This window comes from Strongylocentrotus purpuratus, unplaced genomic scaffold (genome assembly GCF_000002235.5).
Source record: "Strongylocentrotus purpuratus isolate Spur 01 unplaced genomic scaffold, Spur_5.0 spur5_scaffold_7, whole genome shotgun sequence".
Taxonomy (NCBI): domain Eukaryota; kingdom Metazoa; phylum Echinodermata; class Echinoidea; order Camarodonta; family Strongylocentrotidae; genus Strongylocentrotus; species Strongylocentrotus purpuratus.
The window spans coordinates 3,425,851-3,448,933 of NW_022145613.1; the positions used below are offsets into that span (position 1 = coordinate 3,425,851).

The 23,083-nt window shown below is 37.1% G+C and overlaps 1 protein-coding gene across 2 annotated transcripts in view; it reads left to right on the plus strand.

Annotated features, from left to right (window-relative positions):
* Window positions 1-1,843: 1,843 nt before the first annotated feature.
* The window catches only part of LOC588073, a 45,587-nt gene continuing 24,347 nt past the window's right edge, over window positions 1,844-23,083 (plus strand). The window contains exons 1-3 of one of the 2 annotated variants that reach the window (XM_030973726.1): window positions 1,844-2,556; window positions 18,880-20,831; window positions 21,889-21,989. In XM_030973726.1, the coding sequence (XP_030829586.1) occupies window positions 18,902-20,831; window positions 21,889-21,989 (2,031 nt within the window). In that variant the 5' untranslated portion in view covers window positions 1,844-2,556; window positions 18,880-18,901. Of the gene's footprint in view, window positions 2,557-17,529; window positions 18,477-18,879; window positions 20,832-21,888; window positions 21,990-23,083 lie in introns of those variants that run through there. The other variant, XM_030973725.1, reaches the window with a different exon arrangement.

Below are 23,083 nucleotides of genomic sequence, written 5' to 3' on the forward strand. Positions count from 1 at the left end.
TCTCAAGGGGCCGGCCCCCCCCCCCCCTGGATCCGTCACTGGAGTGTCTTGTGTTTATTTTAATGTTGATGAGTGTATATACATATTTAAATGTACTTTTGTTATTTAGTTATGGTATTGAATACTGTAGCTGGAGTATAATGCACTGAGGGAAGTTTGGAGGGATTTGATTATAGATAGATATGTTTGGGTAAAAGTCAGTCAAGACTGTGTTGTGCTGTGTAAGAGGGGATACTCCATTGTAAACAAATAAGATGACAGCCTCCATGGGAAGGGTTTGATTGACCAGGTTTCGGATTGAGAAATAGTTCTTGTGCTTGTTGGAGGTATGACAAATTAAAGCATTTGTTTACATTTCTATATCTGTTATCTTGATTCCTTTTAATGTCAGAAGTTGAAGTAATATTGTAATTTTACTTAACGTTTGATTCATTTATTTCATTGGTTTGAGTCTTTGATTTAATTGGTTCAGTTATTCTATAATGAAGAGTGACAATTTTAGTTAAGTATAGATACAACATTATTCATCTGTGTATTGATATACTTCATGCATTTTTACGATCATAAATAGGATTTAAATTGTTATGATTAGATTATCGCATTATAATGTTTTGATAATAACAATTTGATGGTATAGTTAACTAGTTATTCATGCGTTGTATATGTAATAAACTCTGGAAAGTAGTTGGTATTTTATTCAAATTAAAACATTTCCCTTATAAGATTTTATTAATGATATACAATGCATTGTTTTTATCACAATTAAATTATTGCAATATTGTTTGGGCAAATTCAAATGATTATTGTATGAATAGATTTTATAAATGACAAAAGAAGGCAAAATAGAGCTACCAAGTGTTCCAAGCAATGTTATGTGTAAAATAATATTCCATAAATCCCTTGTGATATTCTTGTAGAAATTCATAATTTTTTTTTTTTTTGATTATGAGACAAAATAATTTTGTTTACTTTAATGTATAACATTTTGTGTGTGAATTATAATCAGGTCTTTTATTTGTGTGACCTAAGGTATGTTGATTTTTATTAAAAGTGTTTTTATTTTAGGGAGAAGCCTGTACTATTGCCCTTTTCTTGTTTTGCTTGTCAGAGAAACTTGTAGCCAAAGTGGCACACATGAAACTTTATGAATTCTAAAAAAAAAAAAAAAGGGGGGGGGGGGGGGTCCTGACCAATGAGGCACCGGAGCTTGATATGATCATTCCTAGATCTGCCAGTGTTAATTGTGCAGCTATATCAGCTGGTGTTTAAAGCCCCACTGTCCTACTTAATTGTAGCTACTTGCTCCCTCTATGTAGGAAACTTCCCCAATCGGCATCTGTTGGTCCCCCATGATCCTCTTTTTCTTATGTTAGTTGAGAGCTGAGTTAATGAGATAGCCCCCCCCCCCCAAAGTTTTGTTTTTAAAGACGGGCCCCCACCCCTGGCAACAACAAAAAGCAAAACGATAGATTTACCCTTTCCTCTTTTTTTTTGCTCAAGGGGGAGGGGTGTTGAGTTTTTTTTAATAGTGCTCACTACCCTAGATCCGCCACTGATGATGACAATAATGATGATGGTGGTGGTGATGATGGTGGTGGTGATGATGGTGGTGGTGATGATGATGATGGTGATGATGATGATGGTTACGATGATGACGATGATGATACTGCAATGATAAGGGGTGATGACGATGGTGGTGGTATGGTGATGATGATGATGATGATGATGATGACGATGATGATGCATGATGACGATGATGATAATTGTGATGATGGTTATGATGATGGATATGATGGTGATGACGGATGGTCACTGGTGATGGTGATGATGATAGTTATGACGATGATGTAGATGATGATGATGATGGTGAAGATGGTTATGACATCATGGTATCATGCAGTTTGATGATTTTTTTTCCCTCAAATTTAAGGGTTTTTGAAGTGCAGTTCTTGTGTGACTATTTTTAGGGTACCGGTACTCTTTCTCCCAGGCCAGGCGAAACTGAAAACTAATCAGTCTTTTGCCGCAGATGACGCTGTTGTCGTACGCTGAGTGCCCTGTCAGTTATTATTTTGCATAGTGGCACTCGATTCACGTATAAAACACGGTAGTCCAGCGAAATCAAAATGCGGAAGTGGATGGACATGCGCATAGTATGGGAATTTACATTGACTGCATTTTGTACACAAATGATCAGACAGAACATGACCGACAACATCCACGGTCGACCATGGACTAGATCTACATGAGAACTGTATTTGGCCAAACGGTAGCCAGATAATTATTAACGGAAGTCTATGCCTAGAATGTCTTGGGCTGACCGGCCCTGGTGTCTGAGAACCTTATTTGTCATTGATGAATTCATTTGAGCATACAAGGCGACGTCGACTGATGTTTTTGAGGAAATAATCTGCTCCAAACGAAGTCAAATCTGGGCTGGCATTGATTGGCACGTTTGTTTGGAAAGACTGGAACTGTGCTAAAAATAAATTTGTCAGTTCAGTTATTATTATGCAGCGGAACATTGATACATGATACTGAGAAGGGTAACAAGAGGTGAGATCCTTTTCTATTTGATCATGTTGATGATACGTCTCCTACATTATATTATATAGCCTAGCCCTAGACCCTAGGCCTAACGTATTATAAAGAGTCTAGATCTATCATCTAACTTAGTAGTAGTACTACGCCCTACGGTTGGCTGTCAGTGCAGTGTCAGTCTAGATCTACTGTCTATTTTAATATTTAACTCTTAATTTTTATAAAAATAAAAAATGGGTCTAGAATTAGAATCTAGATGAATAACTCAGACTAGACCTCTGGGTCTGGCTCTAGATCATATCATCATACTTAAAGCTAAACTTTAGTACTGGTAATGCGATTGCATTGTGAAAGAAAAGGTGTGAAAGGATCAGAAACAGTTGATCATGTAGCATGTAAGTATTGGTGTGCACTGCAAGGTTCTGGAGTCATCAAAATCATAATAAATTTGACCGAGTCTTGGTAAAGTAACAAACACTCACATAGAAAGCTATATATGGGACAACACACATTGTGTCGGGGATGGTACTACCTTGGTTTCCTTGTCTTTCTATGCTCATTACTCAGCCAGTATACATTTTCTTCCAAAATTGTTTGGCACATGTCATTTATTTGTAATCTTGAACATTCAGTGTAAGTTTCGTTTGATTCTGTGAGAATTAATTTTTTTTTTTTACCAGTAGGCCTACTGGAGTTTATCTTTAACTTAGATCTAGATGTAACTCCAGGACTTCAGCGGGTGCACATAGTGCATAGCCTAGGGTCTTGGAAAACATTTGGCGCTTGTTCAGAAACGTATCCAAAATTTGGATACTTTGAGATACCTAGATCTAGACCGAATAGAGGTCTAACGAACGAAAGAGACGGGAAATTCGGTCTAGGAGATACCTAGTCTAGACCAAATTTTCTGTCTCTTTCGTTCGTTAGCCTCTTATTGGGGTAGGGTCGGCCGGCTCTCTCTTTAGAGACGGAAACTGTCTACATGTAGATCTATACACATTCCCTTGATAACGCCACGGCCATTTCAGGTCGTAGCGTTTTGCCCCCAAAATCCCCCAAAATATCATTTTACCTCGTGTATATCCAAATGTAAATTAGGCCTAGGCTATAATACATCGGTTCCACTTACTAACTTGATTGAAATAATCCGTTTAATGCCTGGTCCCTTTTAAGGAAATTATGGGTCAAAATCGACATCCATGTTGAAAATCTTGCAAGCCGTGTTAAACTCTCGCTGCCGGAGTCATCTAAATCAATCTCATCCCTTCTAGTCTACCCCGAAGGCAAAAATGATTATGAGGGAAAACCTGTGATAACGCCATTACGAACGTGTAGATGGCGCACAGTTTTTCCTTCATAATCATTTTGCCTTCGGCGTAGACTAGAAGGGATGAGATTGATTTAGATGACTCCGGCAGCGAGAGTTTAACACGGCTTGCAAGATTTTCAACATGGATGTCGATTTTGACCCATAATTTCCTTAAAAGGGACCATTAAACGGATTATTTCAATCAAGTTAGTAAGTGGAACCGATGTATTAGCCTAGGCCTAATTTATATTTGGATATACACGAGGTAAAATGATATTTTGGGGGATTTTGGGGGCAAAACGCTACGACCTGAAATGGCCGTGGCGTTATCAAGGGAATGTGTATAGACGGTTTCCGTCTCTAAAGAGAGAGCCGGCCGACCCTACCCCAATAAGAGGCTAACGAACGAAAGAGACGGAAAATTCGGTCTAGGAGATACCCTACTAAAAATGTACCCAAAAATGAAGTAAATATTCATTAAATGTCCAAATTTTCTTGTTATTTTTGGAGTATTTTTCAGATAAACGTAGATATTAGTTTACACCTTTTCACAGATTTCACAGCAAACCGCTGTACAATACAAGTGCATACCGATGGTGGGTTGCGGGCGGGCGGGCCTGTGTGAAGTTATCTACCGTAATGTCTTAGATCCTCATTACGGTAAACAAAAACACAATGAGGATCATGTATATCTAATCCCACATTCTCAAACACAACAAAGATTGCAAACTACCTTTTGGTGTTCGCGCTTTGCTGAAGGAGTCTTTTACTCATACAACATGATCATTCAACATCAGTCAATATGGAAATTTATTGGTGGAACCTGTGTAAGAGCTTTGCTTACCTACCACGTGTTCCTGATGATATTGAACTGACATGTGATTTACATGACGAAAACATTGACCACAGCTGAGAATTAACGATTATGATCATGGCTGGAAACGCAAGTAATGGTCTTGTTTATGATAAAGGCTGATTTCACATTGCCAACTCGATTTTGACAACAAAAACAACAGCTGAATTCGTAGCTATTTACAGTAATCTTGCATTACACTAATTGGTGTTGTCCTAAAGTGTGTATGTGTATTATTTGCCTTTTGTCAACTTTAGAAAGTACTTGCTACTACATTTGTAAATACTACTGTACAGTAGTACTGCGTTGAAAGTACATGTTCATTGATTTTGAATATTGATTCAATTTGTGTCATTGCATAAGGGAAGGTTAGATCGAACAAGGTAATCAATATTCCCTGCGTGGAAACATTCAAAGTAACGATTATTATCAATGTTAAAATGGTAAAATACCTCCCCACTTTCACACTTGATGAGCTCTCCGAACACTGCTGACACTTGTTGCGTCACGCATGGTACCAAATTAGCATAAGCAAACAGTGTCCCATAACAATGCACACATTTTCAATGCCTCTTTCGTCATCTCCTTTTCACTAATTTTTCTTACTCGACCAGCATCATTGTATTACTGTTTGAACACATTGTATCAATTTGAATTTTGGACATGGTTTATTAATTCATTTTGATGAAAAAATGCAGCATTTAAAAAAATTAAGTAATCAGTTGTAGCTTCACTATAGATCATAAGAAAGACGCCATTGTACATTCAGCTGCACTGACACATGCTTAGCATTTCAATCGGGAACAAACATCGTCCATGATTTCTATCATTTGGCGAACTTTGCAGTTCAAAGTACATGTACATGTAGACTGATATTTTGGTGTTTTTTAAACCAATCATTTATCCTTGCCCTGAATGTTTCTAAGCAAAGGGTTATTATTATCAGCATCAGCATCGCTTCCCTTTTAAATTTGTGTGAAATATGTTCAATCAAAATCTTATTATTGAAAAATAATTCTACTGAAAATATGTTCATTAGTTTATAGGACGTCGTCTGATTACACAGGATCAGTGTCTGATGTGATGCCATCAATTCAAAACATCGCTTAATTTTCTGGCGAAGCGCTTGTATTCCAAATCCTGAGAGGTGATCTTATTTGTGTTGTCCGATATGCAGTTGACCTAAAATTTATACGACTGTCATCTGTATTATTATCTTTCTGGTATTTACTTTCTAGTGATGCATTACTGGCATACGCTGTATCTATGATTTTCTTTGATTGTCTACTGTAATTATCTTTAGGCTTACAATACATGTGAATGTTAGTAAACTAAAAATATGTGTAGGGATTTGTTATGAAATAAAACACCCATCTTCTTTCCCTATGCAATGTAATTGTCAGGAGTATGAGTACTGGCAATGTCCTGGAATCTCCAATGTCTAGCGATGTTGATCTTCTTCACTGTGTATTCAGAACCAAGTGCTTTTGGCTGCCTGATCAAACATAGAATCAGACATAAAATCAGAGTTTATTTTGGCTAGCCTGGTTTCCAGGGTGACTAATCATTTCATACCGGTATATGGTTGTAAGGTACATGTACATGTACAGTACCCCTCAAAATGTTGTTAATGTCTAAGGTGAGGTCTTACTCTTTTGGGTAAAAAAGAAGATATAGCAGTCAACTTACATCTTTAATACATTGTACAACTGTAGGTTTGCTTTGGATGAGTGCATTTAGAGAAACCAGATTTTTGTTTTGAATGGGGTTTTATTGCTTACTACATACTGGTAGTTGGGGAAAAAGGGGAGAAAGAAATTCACGTTCATCCACGATTTCCGGCGCACATGCGATCTATACCGCTCAGCACGCTAGTACAACTAGTAAACACGGAAAACCGGAAATCGTTGTGCATGATGGGATCGGAATATTTGACTCTGTACTTCTGTCTAATGAAGACGGTCGCAAACTATCCCGCTAGTTGGGATATGTAGTGGGATATTTTGCAAACTAGACCGAGATACATGTATCTTGGGATATTATCCCGACCAACTATCCAGCTAATTTGCTATTTCGGTCTAATGAAGACGCAAATTAGCTGGATAGTTTCGATCGGGATAGTTCAAATAGCTGGATATTTGGCAATCTCGAGATAGTGAAGACACGCCTAATGAGGTTTTGTACAAAGTACATCCACCACACCTACAGACTGCGTACATTTCAGAGAAGTACAAATGTGCACCGTCCGTTGCCCATCAAGTTTGAATACCATTTTTATTACCTCTTTCCATGAAATGATTGTGACAATATGATTTATATTTATACTCTTGACAACTTGATATAAAGTAAATATAAACGTCAAAGTTGTTTTTCAGATATTAGGCAGTAGATGGTAGTAAATAAGTTAAAATTAAATGATTCAAAGACTGACTTTTTTTGTTGCTGCTTCAGCTCACTTGTTCAGTTTGACCTTCAAAAACAATAAGAAACTTGGTGTTGTATTTGATTCTCGCATATATACATGTACATCTGGTTACAGTGCGTAAGGAATATTGCTAGAATCACAAGGTTTATTGACCAGTCTGCCTGTCATAATGCTGTGATTTCTTTAGTTCTATCCCGTATTGATTATTTTAATGGGCTTCTCTCTACCATTCCCTCAACTAAATTGGATCGTGTGCAACGGCTACAAAATTGGGCAGCCCGATTGATACTTCAGGTTTCTAGGGACCATCCATCTCAGCCACTCTTGAGCTCATTACACTGGCTTCCTTTGAAACAAAGAATACATTTTGGATTTGAAAATGCGCTTGTTTGTCTACAAAATACTCAGTTATAATCAAGCTCCACAATATTTAGATACCTGTTTGAATTATAGTAATATACTCCTACAATGTACATGTACATTTTGAGGCCAGTCAGTGATCCTCTCTGTCTCACATATTCAGTTACTTGCACATTAGCCAGTGATAGGATATTTACTACATTTCTGTACCTGCTTAAAAATACTGGAATGATCTACAACTTACATGTAGAATGAGAGTCTTCATCAGTTATTACCTTCAGAAAGGCCTTGAAAAAACTTCTTTTTTTTTTGCAGTTTGTAGTTGTATGATTGTTTTTCTTATTACATGTATAAGAACACATTTCCTGAATTATTAATCTGTTGTGCTTTTAAAAAGGTTTAAGAAGCACTTCATACATTATATACTCATCCATCTCTCAGGAAAACTATTGTACTTGAATTGATTGCCCTACGTACATGTAAGGCTGTGCATAACCGTGTAATGAGGTACAGTACTCGAGTACACTCCAAGGCTTACAGGCGAATACTCAGATACTCGGACGCCATGTTTGTTTGTTTTTTTAAAGTTAAAAAAAAAATTAAAAATTGCCACCCCCATACTATGGCAGCAGTATCCCAGGTCTGTCTCCGAAAACTCACGCGATTTACATCGATTTGCAGTTGAAGGCGCCGATTTAATATTAATAATAATAGTAAACAATGCTGTTTTAAAAACCAAAGATGACAGACTAATCCATTTTCCTCCCGAGTCCAAACAGGAATCTGGACATTTGGTCCCAGTTTCTGAGTGGTGAGTTGACAGTGATTGACCTAGGAAACATTTTTACCGACGATACAATGCCGGTGCTCTCCTGGGCACTGGGCATGGGTAAGCGTCGGCCTGGATTGTGCCAGGTATAGGGCGGGGGGAAAAAAATGGCGCCCGAGTATTCGAGTACGAAAAATCGTACTCGAGTAGTTTTTTGAGTTATTTAAGTACTCTTCGCAGCCTTACTACAATGTATGTGTTTGTCAGGCAAGCAAATTGCAAAATATTGAAATGGTATCCAATATGTACACTGTATTGGACTTTTTTCCCTGAAAATTTATGTAAAATATATATGCAATTGTGATTTCATGAGTGTTAATGGGCCTGCAGCATATCAGACAGTCACACAATGATTTATTTACAAACCCGAGAGCCAGCCGTATTTCACTGTAGCTACAGTATACTGTACACACATGTACTTTAAAACAATTCAGACCGCAGCAGAACATTCTCCTAATATATGAATTAATCCTCTTCATGGAGCCAACAAAATTAAAGCGTTCAATATATGAAACCTCAGTCTGCACGCATACTAAACTAATAGGGGTAAGTCCCACCTTATGTAGCAAGCTGAAAAATGAAATCATAGCAAGGTTTATACTGAAGGATTTATTGATTTAATCCTATTACTCTAACCCACTATTGATCCAGGGAAAAAATTAATATTTATTTTTCGGGGGCTACTTTTCAAGCTTGCCTGCATGAAAATAACATTCTAAAATTTGTTTTGCATTGAACTCTATGCAAATTTACATGGGCTCTTTTCTGATTTTCGGGGGCTCTTTTATGCATTTCGGGGGCTAATTCGCCCCGAGCCCCCGTGTATTTTTTTCACTGTATTGATCCTAAAGAAGCCGGTTAGCAGTTCTATAGGCTACATATTGCAAAGTGGTACTTGCTTAATTTAATTAGTATCAGTCCGAAATAAACATGTACACGTACATGTTTATTTGCAAACCATTAAAGGCCATTAAACGGGCAATGAACCACTATGAGTAAAAAATAGACCATTTTGTAATTAAATAAAATTTACGAATACCGTAATTGTATTTCAATAGTTAGAATACAAATTGCATACATTAAAAGTTGCTAGGTAGGACAAACTTGGGGCTTGTCCTACCTAGCACACAAAATCTATTATGTTTGCAATTCGTATTCTGACTATTGAAGTGCACTTACATACATGTATTCGTAACAGGTGAATGAAATAATTTGTAATGAGGCGCTTTACAAAGATTTGTGCATTAAATTTGATTACATTTTAAAAATGGCGTATCAGCCATACACCTGTATTTGCAAACCATGGATCGGACAACGAACCAAAATGAGTCCAACATTATGTGGGAACACTGAAGAGCAAAATTTCATAGAAATGATCTTTACAAAAGACTTTAAGTTTTAAATTGGATATTGAATCCGGTACATGTTCAAACATTTTTTCCCTTCAACATATAACCATAACCATATATATACAATGCCTCCCCAACCAATGAATGTATTCTTCACCCCATAATACATGTACAGTATGTAAATTGTATATCTAATTAGGCCTAAATCAAAGGTCTGAATTGATCATGTTCTCAAACTTCTCACATAATGTACATGTACATTGTTGAATATCAAATTGTAAATATATTGGCCATTGTGAATGGTCACATATATTACTACTCTAGGTGTTGTGTTCAATATTTAATGTTTTTCTTGTTTTTGTTAAAGAACATCTGTTTATATTTATTGGCATTTAGTATAAATTGCATAGTGCAGATACTGATATTGTACATGTACATGTTGGATACGTATTTCTGAAAATGTCCCTCCCCCAAACAAAGTCATTGATTCCTTACAGTGTAAAACAATACCAATGCTCTTTGGGGATTTGCTGTTTGAAATTGAGATTTCCCTGTATCTTTTTTATTTTTTCCCCACTTTTTGCAATTCACAGACCAAAGTACTCCTGTTTATCAGTTTCCTGACTGGCCACAATCATGTGCATATTAGTGTACCTTTGTGTATAAATATAGACGGCTAAATAAATCAGGAAATTAACTCTCTTTATGTAAAGGTCCAAAAATAAACCACAAAAAGTGAGTTTTGTACAGAAACCAAGCAGTTGCTTGCTTTCATCAATAACCACTGTGTCCTGTACAATTATGACTCATCATATTCCATTTCTAATTTTTTTTAAATAACATTGGAAGAATGAAGTGTTTACATATTACACATAATGTACACCTCCGTGGCATTTTGCAATGTTGACTTTTTATGACAAAAGATGAGGTGCTTCCCCTAATACCAATTCACCATGTACAGTAGGCTCAGAAATTTTCAGATTGAAAATAAGTATTTTTTTTTCTTCAAAGTGACCAATATTGTAACTAACTGTACTTTGTTTCTTTTCTTATCACTTAATACTGATAAAAGATGAGTTTAAGTAGCTTACTTCCTTATACAGTGCATGTACATGTATACTATAATAATTGCCTATCATTTCGACTATCTACATGTACATGTACATGTAAATAAAAAATTACAGAAAATTTGGAATTTTTAATTTTCTGTATAATATTATGATGAATATGTAAAATTTTTCATTTTTACATTTATGTATACATTTAATGCTTTTTAAGGACAATCCTGTATGAAGTGGGTTTCACAAAATTCAGTAAACTACACATACCGTATGTAGAGTAGAAAATTAGAAATCAAATAAAGCACTTGGGAGACTATACAAGAGAAAGGAAAACAGAAATCTAATGGGTTTAATTCGTTCATTCTCACATTTTCCCGGTCTAAATCAAGGTCACTTTGCGAAGCAACGTGCACTGAGCCAAGATCTTTATTGGATTTCCAAGGCGGGCAAATTCAAGTCTGCGTCAGCGCATTAAAAATTGATTAGAGGTGTTTTGGGGTAACCCTGTCAATCTGGTGGCCTACCAATTTAATTTGCCATTTTCCGCCCTTCTTGCCATTGGAGTTGAATGAAAGATTAATTGAGAAATCAATAGCATGAAGCACTTTGGAAGTGGTCTTCTATCTGTAGGTACCGTACTGTTCAAGTTTGGTTCTAGGGAGGCTTCGATCGCTCTACAGAATGGTGCCCTGTTCTCAAGTTTCTCATTTGAAATCATCTTTTCTAAAGAAAAGAAGTTAACCCTAGGATATTTAGGGTATCATTGGGCATGAGAACAAGAGTTAATTTGCACTTTCCTTTAGATATACATGTATTTACTGCAGCAGATGCAATCATATTATGTAGTATTGTAATTTACAGTTAATCCTACTTTGTTGTTGTGTTTGTTGTTTTTTTTTTTGGGGGGGGAGCTCAAGAGTATATGGTAGATTGAAATTCTTGTGTTATGAATTATATTTGTAAAGGAAAGTAAAGGAGATGTGTTGCATGTTCTTCAAGGGCCTCCTCATTATCTGTTTGGAGTGACTTGTAAGCCTACCCCTCTTCGCCTCCTCCTAAAAAGAAAATAAATGTGAGTATTTGTTTCTTTTTAGAGCAGGAATACTTGAAGGAGATTGAATGTTTTATTGATCTGTGGCGTAGAAGGGTAGCAAAGTTTGAACAAGAATATCGGTGTCTATTAAAATTCATGGAGATGTGGGATGGTTTATTCAAAAGGAGGTCGGTAAGCTACTTACCGATTCTCAATGATCAACGTTATGGAAAGCCTTCTCATCTCCCATTACTCCTCCAATTTTCGTCGCAGGGATAAGGTTGCCATGGGTACGTTCCCACTTTGGCACTTCACCTTTTTGAAGGGGCCGTTAACACTTAATTGGTGAAAAAACCCAATTTATTTCCGTTTATAATGGCATTTCTACATATGAAGAAGACTCATGGTTGATTAGAGAGGTGATAATGATGATGATGATTAAGATAGGACCTTGAATAAGATCCAGGCTGAGATGTCTTCATTAGTAAAAGAGCGTGAGGAAAAGGAGGGTAGGCTAAAATGAAAGAGAAATGGCTGTTTTTAGGGGTCACTCTTATACCTGTGTGATTAAGTAACCATTTTGGTTTTTACATTGTACATTATTGACAGTGTGTGTTGTCTGACTATCAGATAATACAAATGTAAGTGGTTGTTGCAGAGAGGATATGGTTAGAAAAATGTGGTGATGATAAGTCATATTTTTGTATGATCAAGGGAAAATGTATAGTTCTCAACTTCCCATTTGTATTGACAGTAGACAAAGGTAGCTTCCAGAGGTTGCCCTGAGGTTAACTTTAACAAAAACTTTGGTTTGAAATGGGGATAGCGTTGATTGACAGAAATGTTCTATTCAATTTTCAATTCATTTCAGAACATGGCAAAAGTCTACTGGTGCATTATTGGTACAGTGGATGCCAATAGTAGAATTTATTTTCACAAAAACTCATGTACAGTAAATGGAAAATGAAACAAGTCCATTAATAACAATTTAAACAAAAGGCAATTCAGAAGTCACAAAAAAACGCTTTGACTAAATTGGAGGAACAAAATTCAAAGTGAGGTAAATTTAGATGCTGAGAAATTTGAATATACATGTAAGCCTTTCAATAATTACAATGAAATATACATGTACATGTAGTTGTGTAGAATACACATGTACACATTTTGGGTGTTTTAGTTTTGGTGGTCTTAGGTGTTTTTAGTTTTAGTGGTTTAAACACATCGCTGGATATGCAACAGAGGTGGATTTGAACCTGGCAAAGCACCAAACTCCTTTGGCTAGACATAAAGTTACATTTGCCACTCTTCACCCGGGTGCGGCCATTGGGTGCCTGATACAATTAATTAAGTAAATTTTGCCAGGGCAAAACCCAAAGTAATCATCCAAAAGGCACTTTGGAAGTGAGGGAACACATTTAAATGTATATCACTTGTTCTTTGCATCGTGAAAAGGTACTTCTTATGAGTTGGTAGGGAAAAATTCTAAAATGGTATTATACATTATAAATTGATCTCTGCAATATTGTATCATTGGTTGCCAGGCAAATGGGCTAGTGGGTTTGCAGTAGCCTGGCAACCATTTGACATCCTCTTTCATTTCTTCCAATCTTGATTGTAGAAAATCTACAGTAGAGTGTATCAGTCAAATATCATTCAAAATCTGTCATTCTAGACCTGGGGGTGTTTCAGAAAGATCCTAAGTTGAACTTATCTCCGAGTTGGACTTAACAATTATGGAAAGCCATTAGCATCCTTGAAAATATTTTGTAAAAGTTATTTTAAAAGGCGTAAAATGTTGATTCAAATCATTCATATTTTCTATTATCATGAGAGATTTCATGTTCTTGATGTGGAATTTATGAAAAGTCTAAAATACTTGAATTTTTGCTTTTGAATATATTGAATATATTTCAAAATAAGGCTATAAATGGCTCTCCATAATATTTAAGTCCAACTTAGAGTTAAGTTTAACTTCAAATCTTTGTGAAACACCCCCCAGGATTGGGGTCTGATAGGGGAGATTACTCTGTCTCCTAAGTGCTGCACATCTTCATCAAGTCCAGGCCAATTATTCCAGAGTGTTTGTGTAGAATAGATTGTTCCATTTCTTCTGTTACTCTAATGGACTATTGTTAGCTGTGAATCAAGACCCTTTTCTTCCTCCAGTTTTTATTTATGGAAAGTGTTTGTGTAATATTTTTCAACTGCTTTATAACATGAAGTCGTTGTCTAAAAAACATTCTGCAACAAAAAAAGTAATACAGAGTTTATCTTTGTTGTGGATGAGCTTTCCTTTGTTTAATTTTTTATCAACAAATATTTCTTTTATGAAAGTTATATATTTATTGCACATGTATAGAGATGAGTGACAAACTGACAATATTAAACAGTTACAGTTGTGATCAAACCACATGTATTTGCTTGTGTACATGCACATCAAATCGAGTATGGGCAGATAATTAGGTAATGCATTATGCATCTGAAATGAACTTTGGAAGGTGACTATGCAAAATGATATGTACTGTATAGAACAGTAAAACAGTTTTTTGATCTACGTATTAGCGCCATCGGTCGTACAAAAACGATGCATAATATCTAGTGCATGCTCTTCGAGTCCTATTACTTAATACACACAGAGAGATCGACCTCAAATCAAGACTACTTTTTTTGCACAGTAGTAGTTGGAGCATGTGCGGGCATGAGACTGAGTCAAGTGTAATCTGACCATGCTTATTTTGCCTGTCCCATTAGTACAAATTGGTAGGTGTGAGGCGACTTGAGGCATTACGCAGGTTTTACAGGAACTAGAACGAGCCTTAGTTCGTATGTAGGCTTAGCCAAACACAAAATATTCAGTCGGTTGAGGATATGAGAGAGCTGCACTTGAAAGTGAGAAGATGTGCTGTGTCATTAAGTCATTTTAATGCCTTTATCCTTGATGGTGCTGGTGCCATTATGATTCTGGGGTTAATTGTCCAACCATTTCTAATGGGCATTCATGTCCATTTCATCCTAATGAGACACAAATCAAAATAACCATTTAAGCGCAGTACTTAATTAATGATGCACACTATGTAGGCCTACATGTATCATTAATTTGTTGAGTGCACTCTTGTTAATTGCATACTGTAGGGAAATACATGCCATAGAGATATGTGGGATACATCATACAGAATCTGCTCCCCAAATATGTTCCTTTTTATGAATATCGGTTAAAGGTAAAACAAAGTTTTGGTAAGGGGTCATTAATTTGGTTCAAATGAACATATTGGAAGCGTACATGTATGTGATTTTACAATATTCAATGATCGTTGTCGCGGTTGAAATCAAGTCTAAAGTGATGAAATCGTAAATAAATAACTCTTTATGTTGTAAAGCGCACTCTCAAAACTGATATTACTTTAGCTTTAAAAAAATGTTTCTTGACTACCAATCAAACCAATTTGCTTTTCCCGTTTGGAAATTATATCAGAACTGCATATATATATATATTCTGAGATTTTCATGGTCGCAGCTACATTTGTACCATGGGATGGCCTTGGGCGCTATTTGAAACATTTGAAACTTACCAGGAGCACCAGTAAATTGGTGATTATCCAATTACTCGAAAGCAGAAGTGTTTTACGGGCCTAATTTTCTAGTGCTTATAATACATCCACAGGGTCATCCAAGTATATCAAAATTGTAAAGAATTACTCTCCTTCCAATTTTCAATATTTCCCAAAACTTTGCAATTACCTTTAAAGGTACTATATCCCTCTTGCAGCCTACCTCAAATTCTGTAGAACTTTGCAGGAATTATGAATTTGTCATGTATGTCCTATCTGTGAAATTAAAACATTAGCAGTGTCCTAATATTCAAATTATGCACGGAAACCCGTTTACTTGCTAGACTTCACTGTCAGACACTATTGAGTGAGTGACTGGCTTTTTTCTTCTTTGGTAATAACATACATAACATGAGCTGTAAAGGGTACATGAGCATTTGTCTACATCAATAACCCACTTCTTGTGATGGCCAAAATTAAACTGATTGAATCCTTGCGCAGCATAAAACGTATGACCATTCGGTACAGGTCCGAAAATCAAGACTATTACTTATTGGCTCTATAGCTCCTAAGTCGATTTGACAACTAACAGTCGTTATTTTCCCACTTGCAGACATTTTCAAGCCCCACCATTTTTAGGGAAGTTCTAAATTAGTATTACCTTTCAAATGCCGGTGGAATTTAACCTTTTCATTTTTTGGGCCTGCAAATGGGACATAGTATCTTTTTTTTTTTCTCAAGTAGTGGTTCAAATTTGCAAAAGACCATTCAGTGAAGCAATCTCAGTTTAGGAAATTTGAAATAAAAAAAACTACAAAATGATGTGGTGTCCCCTTTTTTTATCTGAGGTGCCATAGATCTTGAAGTGATTGTAGAGCTGTGTTGATTATGTTGTTTGCCCTGGAGCCTGCTTGCAGCAGCTAGAGCATCCTTCCTTCCTTCGTTCTAAGAAGCTGAGCAAGAGACATGGTCCTTTCAGGCTTTATAAATTGGCCCGCACCTCACCGTGGCTCATTTCACGCCATCGACAGCTCCCAAACATCGCTAAGATCACGTTTGCCCACCCACACACACCTGTATACAACCCTGAATGGCGGAGCTATTGATTCGCCCCATGCGCTTGTAATTTGATTTTAGACTGGGGGGTTTGCTCCATCTACAAGTTCAGGGTGTACAAGCCAAAGCACTTTAATGCTTACGTCACAGCCACCACTCACCCCCCCCCCCCAACAACAACAACCACCATCATCACCACCATTTTAACTCAAGACCATTTCTACAGTATAGGTTTGGTTCTCCTTCGTTTTTTAAAGTGTCTATTTTTTCATCTTTATTTTCAAAGACTCGTAAAAGTAAAACTTTTTGAATCTTTAATGATAATTTTCTTGAATTAGATTAAACAGTCTACCAGCAGAAACATGTACCTTAAATTTGGGATAGCATACCAGAATCAAAGATGTGAGGAATAATAATTCATTTTCAGTCAGATTGACTTTTACATTGTGATAATTCAGTAACATATTCTGTAGGCAAAACCATGCTGTATAGGACTTACATGTATTTGGACAATATCCATGAACATATGACATTCAGATGATTTTGAGGGCAAATATTAGTATTTTTGACATATGAAAACACTTTATTTTGGGCTGATTCTTCTTATTCAGAAAACAAGGAAATGGAATTCCAAGCCACTAAATTTTGATTTAAGATATATTCTCATATTTTTAAATATTGCCATATGGACATCATCACTTCCTTGTTTCCTTTTGTCTGCTATTAATTTTCCCTTTTAGTTTTGATTCAAGTAGAAATTCTATTGAAGTGACCATTTATCAAGGCAAGTAGAGCAATAGAAACTGCTGCTATGTCTTTCGAGCTGAGTATTAGCTGTTCTCCAAGTCTTATATTATTAAAAAACATTATCAGTGTATTAAAACTGCTCCTTAAATTGCTGGAGGCTGTGTAATCCAGACAAATCTAGTATTATCAGAAAGGCTAAAGCATGCCTCAAGAAATGAATGAAGCCCAATTTTTTTGTTGAAAGAACATGGAAGTACTGTATGTACAAGATTGACTGAAGAAATGTTAATGATATAGTATGAAATGGTCACTTGAATAGTTGGCATAATATTGAAATTGCAAGGTATTTTCAGCCTTAATGTTAACGGGAAAGTCCAATCTTAGTTGGCCCAGTTGGGGGGGGGGGGGAATCTTGCAGCTGGTTTGATGTCATTATGACTTGCAGCTGATCTGGCAATACTTTTGACCGCACAATTCATACTATTCATTAAACATACCATGTGTGCCCTCAGTCATGAAGTTTTAATTCTTGAATTATTTCCCTTTTCCTGTCGCGCAAATTCTTTCAAAACTCCAGTCGGGTTGAAAGATATTTGGCAAATTTAATTCTGGAGGTTTATTGATGAGGAAAATAATATCTATAGAGGTTTTGTACACTGTACACATCAGACCGCAATGTATGACAATAATTGTAGGACAGCGCCAGTTACGCTTGATCTGTGAAGTCAGACCTTTTTCTTCTCAAGCTGTACATACTCCACATGGTATGTTCAAAAAGAATTGGACAGTTTGGGTATTTATTTTAAACAAATACCAAATAAATACAAGGAGTTTAAAGCTCCTTCGTAAATGATACTACTCCAATTGCAAAGAAAAGCAGGCTTGTGAGATTTCTATCTTCTATCAAAAATGTATAACAATGAATCTTTAACTCAAGACTAGACCATTGATGATGTGGTCGCTTCTTGTGATGGTTTCGCTTTCCTTTTCATTCTAATTTATAATAACCAATGAGCTAAGATTATTCCAGTGATGACACAGTCACATTAGTCAATGTTGTAGGTTTCCGTCAGCCCAAGCAACTTTATATCAGTACCCTAAACACTGTCGTTGTTTGCTGTTTGTTGTTTGGTAGTCTCCTAGGATTCCATGAGCATTGTTTTTGGTATAAACTAAAGAGCAGCTGTAAATTTTGCACTACCTGCATGAAATCTTGTCCATTGCGACGGAATAATCTGACAGGAGCCCAGTGTCGTGGCTTGAAAGGATCTGTGATTTGTGCGAAATTCAGTGAAAGTTGTTATTGTATTCAGATATCTTTGTAGACGCAGCTAGGATGAAATCTGGTAGCCATCGAGAAAAAAGGTAGAACAAGTGAAAGCAATGACATTAGGCTGTTGAAAAATTTGCTGTGAACTGATTTGCTTTCGGGAGGCATTGCTTTTGCACATATTTTTTCTTTGAAATTAAAATCTGTATTACAGTCTGCAGTGGGTATGAACATGATAGACACTACTCTGACATTATCATTTGTTGACAAATAATGACAGTTTTTAAAAATTTATTTAAAAAAATATATAACTGCACTATCTGTATGACATTTAGTTATTTCAAGTTATCACTTCACATGACATGTTTTGAAAAAAGTGTTGTAAGATATTGTTTTTATTTCAGTTTATCTCAAGATCTGTCCAGCTACCGATTTTATAATGCACTTTCAATCAAGCAATATATTATCAAGTTTTTCTTCTTTTCTTGTCATCTGCAGGAACTCTGGGGCTGATGTTCAGATGAGAATGCCCTCAGCTAAGCTTCCAGCTTCCAACAGTCGTGATGTTCGAGAAATATCAGGGAGAAAGGAAGCCACAGGGTTAATGGGAAGGATGAGGCGGACATTGAAACGAGGGGGCAGCAAGTCCCCGAAAGAAGATCCGGTAGGACAGGGGTTGCCAGGAGGATATCAGAAGAACCTGGTGAATGGTGTTGTGGTGAACCCATCTGTTGGGCAGGGTTTCAATGGAGACCTACAGCCATCAAGACTGGATAATGATCCAGAAAGGACCTCACTCAATGGAAGAACAAGCCATTGCATTTATCACAATGGATGTGATATTAGAAACGGGAATGGCCTGGAGAGACGCGATGCTGATATGGATCACTGCGTTGTTAAACATGGAAGGGGAAACGAACATTTGAGTGGAAGGGTTTCGCAAAATGGCGGCAGTAGTCCAATGCAGAACATGGATTCTACCATCAACCAGAGTTCTTACAATGGTGTTTCTGTCTTTGACAAGCAAGGGGCGCGTCCGAAGACAGGACTGTACCGCAAGAAGAGCAGTGCGGTTGGCAAAAACTTTGAGCTGGGAAGTGTCGTGTTGAATGTTCAGGCTAATCGCTGTGGAGAGGAAGGGAAAGGGAACAATGTAGATGTCAAGCTTAGTGTTGGAGGTCTGATGGGAGATGAAAGCGAGTCAGAATCCACTGTGCCTTTACAACGGAAGGCATCTGTCAGGAATGACATCTCAGTAAACATTGTCCCGAGTGGAGGACTGCAGTCCAACTCGGATGTGACGGTCAACTGCTCCGTGAATGTACATTGTCATTTTACAGAGATGGAGGAAGACTGTGAGGAAGTGGAGCAAAATGAAGGAGAAAGTGACGCTGACTCAAGGACAAAGCAGCAGAATAAAATCCTGTCAAGTGCTGAGTTAGAACCTCTGGTGATCCAGATGGGACACCAGCCTGACATGGAGCCTCTGAACAACCCTCGTACACCTCACATAGCTGAGGTCATGATGAAAGATAGCCTGGCAAGTTTAGATAGTGAATCTTCTGATCGACATCACAGAAGTTCATCAGATTCGCTACATAGGGAATCAAAGACACAACGTAAAGGCAACTCAGAACAGAATGGAAATGGGGACACAGACAGAGTTGTGAAAGAGAAGTTGAAAAAGGAAAAATTTGAGCATGTTGTACCCTTGCCAAAGGATAGTCAAATAGTAGATGTATTTACAACCCAGAAAGGTTCAGCATGTGATGAGAGCGATATAAGGTTTCAGTATAACCTTCCAAGATCAGTGTCCGAAGGAGCAGCTATATTAGCCAGCTACAGAAACGATGAGTCCTTCAAAGAAAATAGTATGTATGGACCAGCAATAGATCGAAGAACAAAACCCAAATCTGGTTTTGGAGACTATGCTCAGCCCGAAGGAAGTCCAGGTGATGATGATGAATCACCTCCACCTATCCCACCTCGTATGTCCATGGTGTTAGACCAGGATCCTAAGAAGGCAGAGTGGGAGACCGAACCAACTCACATGTGTTTACCTGCACTCATGAACGGTCTGTACAGCGACAACACAGGAACCAGTGCCTCAATGCGGAGCAAGTCGCTTCCGCGCCACTCCTCCCTCAATGACGTCTCCATTGACCCAAGCATCCCACGCCGTTCAAAGACGGCCCACCTTAAGAACAGAGTGTCCCAGCTCTTTAAGACTCCACGCCGCAAGTCCTGCGCATTCCCAGACAGACCCTTGCCAGATGTCCCTGGCAGCAAATCGGGAGTCCAGTCAAGGGAGAATCGAAGGAGTCAAGTCCAAAGACCTCAGTCACTCTATTGCCCTACAGATGGCAGGAACCAAATAGTACCTCCACCGCCTGCTAGACCTAGTCCCCAAAGACCATCTGCTGGTCCAAGACCGCCAAGACCGGGTCAGGGTAAGTATTTGATAAATGATAAGACAAGATAGTTCATGTTTGAACACTTGCATTCGATTCAATCACTTCTGTGCTACATAGTACAACAGTTAGCTATATCGTCCTTGTTTTCACGAAGTGACGGTAGTGAGAAAAATCGTAACGCAAAGTGAATGCAATTTTTTTTCACTACCGTCACTTCGTGAAAACAGCGACGATATTTATCCCTGTACTGTACATCATAGACCTGTGAAAGTACAACAAACAATTGGCTCATTGAAGACATGTTAATAATGAAATATAATGAGTAGCAACTAACTGTTACTCCAGTTGTAGGTTTTCTTTTATTAGTAGGTTAAAGACTGCAATACATGATCCTGTTTTAATGTTATGTATAATAGCAAGAAGTGGAAAAGAATACAGCACGTTAGCACAATTTTTTAAAATCATTAATGAGAAGTAAACAATTGTATTTTGTTAATTTTTTAAACATCGCTGAAGTGGCCCAGATGAAAACTTACAATTGATCCGTACATGAAGGCCATTGGTTAACCATTCAAATATTTGCTAGAGTTTTGAGGTAAACAATATATTGTTTTCACTCAAATGGATGATTCTCCTGGATATGTACATGTACGAGTCTTGAAAACTTGCTTGGCTTTCAACCAACAACACGTTTGTTCCTCTCCCATTGCCTGGAAATATGGTTTTACATGGAGTCATCAACATGAATCATAGAAAGCAAAATACCCAATTATTCTTGGAACAAAAAAAACTTGAGCCAGTAACCTTTCCTCAGTCATGTTGATGTAACGGAATGTTGCAGTGTAATGTCTATAACTTGATGCATCCTGTCGAAAATAGAATTTTCTCTCGTAGAATGCCCAAGGTTTTGGTTAAGGCCTTTACTTCATTTGAGATTAGTTCCTCGTTCTGTTTAGAAAAGTTCATCATTAACTCTTGTTCCACAGTTTACAAACAAAACTTACTCCAGACTTTTGGGTTTCCTCTTTGGAATCCTAAGGATCGAGCACAAGACGTTGTAGCATTTTTGTTTGCTTTGTTTGCTACGTTACAGAGAACATGGTGGTGATTGAGAGAAGAGAGGGGATCCCAACCAAAGATGAAGTTGCTAAATGCCAGGGAATGTTTGCATCAAGTTTACGAAGGATCAGTGAGGTAAGTCTTGTCTTATTTTAATTGTTATTTCATTTGTGCACTAATGTGATGTGTACTGGTTTTGCCATCAGCAAATGATATTGCTTCCTTTAATCAAAGACTATATTTGCTATGCTTTTACACTGCTAATTTGGGCTCCATTTGAATGAATAAACCTGTTGAGATATCACTAGTTAGACCCTATTCACACCAAGGAGACCGAAACCAGACCAACATCAGACCGAATGAAATAGTTTAATACCTAGACTGGCTGAGAATCGGTCGGTTTGGCGGTATGTGTGACTGAGGTATTACAGGGAACTGCCTACCCTGCTTGTTTGCAATTTTCATGAATTAATATGGGTTTCTGCCTTGTTTTTCTTCCTTCACTCATGATTGCAGTAGCTTTCAACTAGATAAAATAGATCAATGGCCTACTGGGTAACATGTATAACTGTATATCCCCAAAATTGATTTATTCTGCTTCTTTTATTAGGCTATGGCTATTTTTTTATTTATTTATTTATCAACCTATGGGATGTATTGCTCTTTTTCAAAGGGATCCAAGCCAAGATAAAACATACAATCAGAATAATCAATGTACTCATAATAATAGGCAATGAACACACACAAAATATAATTTACACAATATGAAAATAGACTAAATGTATCTACAACAACAACAACAATAACATAGATGTGGGAAAACATCTACAAAAAGGAAGAACGTGTCATTACAGTATATAAATTACACCTCTGTTTAGCTGACAACCAATTTAGTACATATATGAGAATACAATATCTAGATTGATTAATGCATGCAGTATCACAGCTGGATTTAACTCTAATCAATTCTATTTTCCATATTGTACATTGCATCATTTTTTTTAAACTCTGTTCATACCTGCATATTTCTATTAATCATAAACAAGTTAACCATGGGTAAGCACTTTAGTTGATGGTATAAGCTGCAATTAAGGAACATCAATAGAGGGATGCATCAATAATACATAGACCTGCTCTTTAACCTTATTATTGTGCGCAAAAAAATTCCAATTAGGCGGCGAGAACAGACGATTGTTGCGATTTGCCTCTTGGCATCAAGTCGAGGCTTT